The sequence below is a fragment of the Pyxicephalus adspersus genome, chromosome 3 (assembly GCF_032062135.1).
Source record: "Pyxicephalus adspersus chromosome 3, UCB_Pads_2.0, whole genome shotgun sequence".
Taxonomy (NCBI): Eukaryota; Metazoa; Chordata; class Amphibia; order Anura; family Pyxicephalidae; genus Pyxicephalus; species Pyxicephalus adspersus.
The window spans coordinates 107,893,070-107,901,197 of record NC_092860.1 but is presented as its reverse complement, the minus strand read 5'-3'; the positions used below and the strand labels follow the sequence as shown (position 1 = coordinate 107,901,197).

Below are 8,128 nucleotides of genomic sequence, written 5' to 3'. Positions count from 1 at the left end.
TGCATATGTTGGCATTTCTGTAATTGCTATTTATTGTACAGTGCTCCATAATATGTTGGCACTTTATGAATAAAGGTTATTAATGATGATAATAAAAAAATGGAGAAAACTAAAAATAACTACACATTTTTAGATACAGAAAAAGCTTGAATTCATGTACAAAATTTGAAATATTCACATGCCCATAAAAAGAAAACTAACCATGTAGCAAACTGCTAGGTAGGAACCCTATAGAGACTCTGCCAACCTATTCAAAATATATTTCCAGCCCACCTGTGACCCCCACATTAGCAATATTTCCTCGATACTCCTTCCTTCATTGTAAAAGCCATATAATACACTATGGCAGCTCTTTGTCCAAGACAGCAAAGGGTTAATGATGTCATCCATGGACAACTGGATGTTACTAACACTGCACAATGGAATGAGGTCACATGCTCCCCAATACCTGAGAGCAGGGAGCATTTTGAAGAGGCTGCAGCAAAAGGACCACCAGGGGGGCACTGCAAAGGATAGTGTAGAAGGAAGGTTGGCTCTGAATAAGTGTGTTACTTTGGGGTGCAAAATCATACCTTTAAACTTGCCTGTCTAAGCAATGAATTACAGGTAAGGTTTTGAGAAGCTGAAGGAATAGAAGGAGAGAACACACACTTCATCTCCTATAGCACAATACAGTGCTCTGTCCCTTAACAATCTATTTCTCATATATACTACTGGAAAATACAAGCCATCATAAAGTTGGTACCTGCATGGGATCTTTGAAGGCACTGCAAAAATAAAATATAGAATAGGATGATGGTGACACCTATAGTTCCATGACATCATTTTCTTAAGGACAAAATAGTATGATTTTAAATTTGGCCAAACTCCTAAAATTGAAAAATCAAACAGAAACACAAACCTCAATCATTTAGATTGTTAGAATTGGTTCAGTTTGTTTAGTTAGGTATGTTACAGAAAGTATTTTTGTTTTATTATTTTAAGCAAAATAAGGTATGTGAAAATAGGCAAATGTTTCAAAGACATAAAATAATAATGTCAATGTCAATTTCAATTGTGATGCATAAAATGACCAGCAGACAGGTCAAAAAAGGCCAAATGATATGCACTTCTTGAACATTTATTTTTTTAAAGTGGGTCATCATCTCCAAATAAATCCAAATGACCAAATAAATTAGCAGACCCAGAAATGATATAGTATAGGGTAGTGCTTGGTTTCTCATTAAAACTGATTTTGGTCTTGTGCCCACCCCACCTCCTTAATTGTCCACTAATGTTATTGAGGACCTCAATAAAAAGCTATGGGTATGGTAGAGGGAAAAGCCAAGCTCAACTTCTACAGGAAGACTTGAGTTTGAGATTTGTAAATAATGGTCTGGGTCTTAGGATATACTGTGCATTTTGACAAAATGTGATTTTTAATAAAGTGGAACCTCTGCTTACTTTTTTTTTTTAAATCATGTGCTCAGTTCGTACTCCACAGATTTGTAACAGGGTTGCTTTAAAGCTTTGCATACATGTAGGTCAAATTACTATTTTTAATCATTCTCTGAGCTTCTGTTTAAAGCACTTACATTCTAGATGCGCTGCACATGTAAAACTGACTGTAAATGGGAACTAACATGAACACGTTTCTAGGTTATATATGCCAAAATCCAATTGCATGACCACTGACTGAACTTTCTTGTGTAAATATAGCTTTCAATAAACAAAACACAGCCAACATCATATCTTCACAGTGCCGAACAAACATCCTTCAGGGGTCACATTTAGTATATTGTGGTTATTAATTATGCACCAGGATAATAATTCATTATGTAAGGATGGTGGGAAAAATATGCACGGACATTCAATTAAAACTAAATGTATAGAACATATTGTACAAAGCTTTATCATGCAGCATACTTGAGCTTTTTATCTAGATCCTAAAAGTAGTGATAATTTGTTTGGATAATGGGAAAATATGCACAGAAATTTGATTACAACTAAATGCATAGAACATGTTGTACAAACTAAATCATCCATGTCTAAAACAGTCTAAATAAGAAACTGTTCTCCCCAGCCCCTTCCAGCCGGCACACCACCCGGAACTTTTCAGTAACCAGCAGGCTGTTTTTGGGTGGTTACTGAAAAGTTGTGTCCTAATATGGGGGCACTGAGCAATTGAGGCGTAATACAAAGAAAATAAAAAAATTGGACATAATAAAAGGGTGGGCATTAAAGAACTGGAACAACATATAGGGGTCAGTAGAAAGTTAACAGAATTATATGGGTTACTAGATTCCAACAACAGGGGACACTAAATTGAGCTTTTCCCAGCCCACTTTTTGACCACCCACCTACAGCTTTTTCCCACCCAAGAACGATCTTTTATCTAACAGGTTAAACTAGAAGTGACCAGAGGGATGGGCTGGTGGTAAATGGGGATAATCTCATCCCCTTTTTGAAATAAAGGCAGCCTTGGCGCTACTACCATGGGAATGGTGGCAGTGTTTGCTGTAGCACCACAGTGGCAGCATTAATGTCTGCTGGCTACTAGCAAATGCAGTATGCACCCACACATGGGCACATGGTGTCATGCCAGCAAACTTTTCTCACTTGGGAAGAAATTGAGTGATGTGGTTTAAGCATATTCTGGTGCACAGCCATACACTGTGGAGATTGTATCAGGTTGATGTTATCAGACACTGTGAGACTTTCACTTTATTTTTTGTGCCCATACATAGTAACACAAGTGTACATGAGGCTATGGACAGGTGCCAACAATAAAACTTAGCAGGAGGATTCATAGATTGTTCTATCCAATTTGTAACTATAGCCCAGTGTGGTGGTGGATGAGCAGTGGATCTAAAGCTGGAACCACCAGCATTCTTTTTGAGTCAACAGCTAGGAGTACATGCAAAAAAATGTGTAGTAACTAACATAGATATCATATATGCTGTGGCACCATAATTTAAATCAGCAATATTTTTATTTTTTGGTGGGGGAGGGATTTTATTAAAATTATTTTTAGTGTATAAAGCTGAGAATAAACATCAGTCTGCGGTTTAGTGAGAAAGCTATGAGAAGCTATGACTACAATAGTGCAGTGTGATGTGCTTGTACTATGATTTACCGTGCCATTTAAATATGCAACAGGAAATTAGCTAACGTTCCTAGCAAATCGTGCACACAGTGTGCTGTAATTATAGTTATCTGCTCAGGCGATGTTTTCACATTCAGTCACAGCTGCATGTCTGGGAGCTGGAGATGTGTCTCTCTGACAGCAGAGAAAAGTAGGACATTCTACCTGTCTGAGCTATTTAAAAACTTTTATTACTATCTGCTACTATCCTGCGGCATTGTACACTTATGGTTGCTTGTCAATAAGACTAAAAAAAAGTTGCAGTCTGTATTTTATTCAAATGAATGCAGTTTTTGAACCCTAATTTAGAGTAATTACAGGGAGACCAACCACTACCAGCCACTGTTAACATAAAAAAAACAAATTACCCTTACAAAATGTGGCTTTATAAAAGTGGTATCCAGGTTCAAATCTTAGACAAAATTTGCTAAAAAAAAAAAAAGTGCCTGTTGAACTTTCATTTAAAGGCTAACATGTTGCATTTAAAGGATAGCCTAGCTAGACAAGGCTTTCACACTCTTTGCAAATGCCTTTTTGTCTCTGTGTTCATGGACACCAATATTTGTAAGATCTGCCACTGTAGAATGTACATCCTGAGAATATTCTATTGCCAAGATTTAATAGTTACATTAAATATAAATTAAAAACAGTTACCCATTCCAGTGCCAGCAGGTGCAATCTCCCTTGCAAATATTTCCAGTGCTTTTTTCTGCTTGTGGTGAACACCGAGCCAAATGACAGCTTCACGAGCAAGCTGAAACAAGTACCAAAATGTGTCACCTAATAATCATAAAAAAATTTGTACATGTAATTAAAGAAACAGTATGGGTCCTCAATGTGGAAGGATCATTTGCTTACCATGTACACATGCTGTTGGTAGGGTAAATCTGTTACACATTTAAGTAATTCAAATAAACCCAACTGAATGAAATGACACGAAGGAAGATGTTACCTTTTGCCAGGACATTGGATTACAAAATATTCATACTATTACATACATTTTGTTTGTATTAAAGTTTATATGTCAATAAACTGACATATTACATCTGTTTATGTTATACAATGTACATGCATACAACATATATATTGAAGCTTCAGACTAAGCTGTTAGAAATGGGATGAGTCTGGCTATAGCCACACATGCAAAAATTGTCGTTGGGAAGGATCTTTCAGGATCCTTTCCAACAACAAATGACTGCACAATGCCTAAATGATGTACATACAGCACCATTCTGCTCTATAGAGAGGGGAGGGGGAGAACGAAGGAGTGGCACCCCGCTGTGCTCTCTACCCATTTACTTGCATTAGGATTGTTCGTCGTGCATCGTCCGAGGATCTGCCAGGATGGTCGTTCGGACGATGGATGACGAGCGCTGTACACACGCCAGATTCTCGTCCGATAGCCCTGAGCCAATTATCGGACAAGAATCATTGCACAGGTGTACCTAGCCTCTCTGTTTTGACCTAGTTCTGTGTAAAAAATGAAGATTGTGCTAAGAATCTCTGGGCTTTTTTATGTAAGTATAAATGTATCCTTATTGGATATCTACACCAAAATTGAGGCAGATATTTGTTAAATTCTCTACCAATTAACCCATTTTATTAGTTCAGTTTAATGCAAAAGTATACAGAGCCTGCTTTAATTCTTACATCTTTTCCTCTAGCATGTGGTCCATATGAATCTTCCGCACCGAGGATCTGGAGATGTACTGCACTGTAATCTTCCAAGCCAAGGTGAGTGAACATATCTCGAGTTCTAGAAAAAAGTAACAGAACATATTATTTGGCACCTATACTTTCCAATTTTCAACTTTAAATGTGGTAAATGTACAGCTGAAGCCAGCATCCATAACCTCCATGCCAAGTTTGTTCATAATTAGGACCAGCCCACTTCTGGCAAGAACCAACAAAATTCTGGCTACATAATGGCCCAATCACACTAAAATTCAAACTATGACTAAAGAAATGGTTGTTTAACACTCTGAAACTAAACATTATAGTATAATAATATATAATGGGAACTGATCTAGATCAACATTACCTCCTCAGAATGCTTTCAGCTGTACGCCTTCCTTTTTCTGCTGCTCGAGGTCCTCCTACAGCACATACGGCTGTAGCCCTGAATCCATCCAAATATGTGGCACACACCTAATTACGGATACATTAGTTACACATATTATACCATGTTCTACCAGCATATACTTTTTATACCATGTTCCTATGATTTCTATAATATGACAGTTGCTATTCTTCCAAATATGTTAAATCCACTGAACTTTACCATCATGTCTAATGATTTTTTGTAGGTGGCAATATAATCATTTGTTGTTTGTCATTTGTTAACTCTTAAAAAAATAATTGCATAGTCATACAGAAATCACATGGTATGTTGATAAATTACAATTTGACCTTGTACTGACTAAAACATTCGTAACATGGCACTTTCTCCACATGCCTGCATGCCTTTCCCAATTACTGCAAAAGAATCCAGCAGTCCCCAAATCCTGGGCACTCTCTTGTTAAAATACTTACTCCGTCTAAGTTGTGGAAACTTTGCCTGCCACCAACTGCAGCCCATTTTGTCCCATCATTATAATCAACAGCCTAGCTCACCAATAATGAGTAGAAGATAGGCAGCAAGGGGCAGGCCAATATACTAAATTCCTAGATAAAAAGGGTATATTATTTTAGGGTTCCTATGAAACCCCCGAAGAAATCTGAAAATAATATTTTATACAAAACTGCAATCTAAAAAATGCTCAGATACCTAAAACCTTTGCTCTTTACCTATGCAGATTTGCTTTATCAGTAACTTCTCCCAATATATATACTGCCCCCTCGAACCATACAGTCTGTCCCCAGGTATTTGTTCCTAAGGCCTTTCCTAGAACTATCTTAGAGGAAAGGGCACTGCAAACAAAGGATCATCCAGGAGACAGTACCTTATATGAAGAAGATGGTAGAACTCCTCTTGCTCCACGGACAGTGACGGCCTCCTCATCTAGCAGAGTAAATTGTGGCCGTCACATACAGAAAACAAAATCTCTATATTTGTTGACAACATTCATATAAGCAATGATAAATAGTACAGCACTGTGTAAAGACAACAACATATTTTCAGCTTTTATTATGTGGTGCATCTGGTGTTCAGATGCAGATGATCTCTTGAACATCCAAATGCTGGTTTATGTGGATAGATTTATTGGAATGCAGCTGACATGATGTGAGAGGCTAAGTGTTACTCAAATGTTGTTGTAGCTTGGAGGATCACAGCAGAAGTAAGCTGTATCAGGAGCTTAGTCACGTCCAAGTAGTTTAGCACAGTGGTGAACCCCATGCCAGCAGCAATTGAGATTCTGATCATTTTATTTAAAGTTGCAGTTTACATCCGGTGTATTTTGACAGTGTGTTACCGTACACAGTGTGTATGTCATGAGACAAGCAATGAAGGATTACCACCTGCTTTCAGATAACATGAATACTTCTTGGAGACCTTTCGGCAAAAGTCAAAACTTCTGATCTGTGTACTTGTTATGGGTCTTTCACCCAAAGTATTAAAGCAACAGATTCAGTATAACAGCCAGGAAACTACCATTCTTAGATTTAAAGGTCACTAGGGTCGCCCTACTAATTAAGAACAATCCAAGCAAAGGTGTCCTGCACGGTGTCCAAGCCTAGCACCGTTTCAATGCAGAAGAGTCTTGTGCAGCAAGTCTGTGGACTTGACAAACAGAAAATCCCATATCTTATTTGAGCCGCTAGTTAAATGTTCAGTTGCAGAACACCAGGGTTGCCACTATTAAATTGCCAATGCAAACCTGCAGCACATGTACCTTTTTTGAATTTCATTTGGTAGTCAGCTTCTTTTGGTATTACAAAAGAAAGAGAGGGAAAGACAGCTGGCACTGGCAGGTACAAACTTTTTTACAAACTCACAAAAATTATTTGCTTAGAAAAACTGCATACAGATGCATAACACCACCAAACATACCAAACATATATTTTAGGTTTATGTACACTTAAAGTAGCCAAAAACAAGTTACTATCCTGATAGGGTATACCATTTTAGGATCTGACTCCCCCATAGTATTTGTTTTTAAGGACAGTAAATTTACTAGTGCTCACTTGCAAAGGAGCCACAGACAGATAGCCAAAAGGTGTTCATATATGTCCTGTAGCTGACCGTAGCTATTTAAGGTCAGCGCTCCGGTTCACGTAAGGTAGTATGCATTCATTTTCTTTAAGTTATGCAAAAAACCTCTCTAAAACTCTGGGTGGTATAGATAAAAGTTCACATCCCATGATTTTTTGGTTAAAAGCAATACATTGTCCTCTGCTGGAAAAGTTCAATTTTAGTTTAAACAGTGTTGGAGCTTAGCATGTACATTAGAGATAACTTCAATTAACAAAATAATGAATGACAAATAAGAAGATACTAACATACCATCCCCTGTTGTAAGTGTCAAGGCACTAGAGTCTAAAAATGTGTAATGAATCCATCTGCTCAACTTCTTGTCCAGAGAACTTTCATAAAAGTTCACAAAGAAAGTTCATTTAGAGTTCAACCATGTTATATTAGGCCTTTGTCAAGGTAAAAGTTCATTGGAAGGGTACAATATGTTTTAGCTAAGCAGATTGCAGAATTAAATGCTGCTGTTTGTCAATATTATATATCTCATCCCTTTTCTATAGGTAAATATTATGCTGAACATCTGCCTTAAAGCCTCAAATGAGTAAATAGACTGTCATCCTAATAAAAGTAATATATAGTTCATGTGATGAATGCACCACAAAATTTACAGCATTTTTAAATAGATCAAGCATTGCCATAACTATAAGTCACAAATCTATTTTCGAAATTCAAAGCAACATTCCCAAAATATGCTTATTTATTTCCCTGGTCTCTGGCCCAGTCTAAGAGATAAGAGCTGGACTGCTGCAACATTCTTTTCTCTGCACTACACTGGCTTTCAGCTCACCCAGCAATCAAAATTAGGCTACTGT

General features: G+C 37.4%; 1 protein-coding gene across 1 annotated transcript in view; it reads right to left on the bottom strand.

Moving 5' to 3' along the window:
* The window catches only part of LOC140326925 (uncharacterized), a gene marked incomplete in the record, with an annotated part of 47,968 nt that overhangs the window by 13,826 nt on the left and 26,014 nt on the right, over positions 1–8,128 (bottom strand). The window contains 4 exon segments of the mRNA XM_072405944.1: positions 3,779–3,878; positions 4,775–4,880; positions 5,166–5,272; positions 6,067–6,125. Coding sequence (XP_072262045.1) covers positions 3,779–3,878; positions 4,775–4,880; positions 5,166–5,272; positions 6,067–6,125 — 372 coding nt within the window.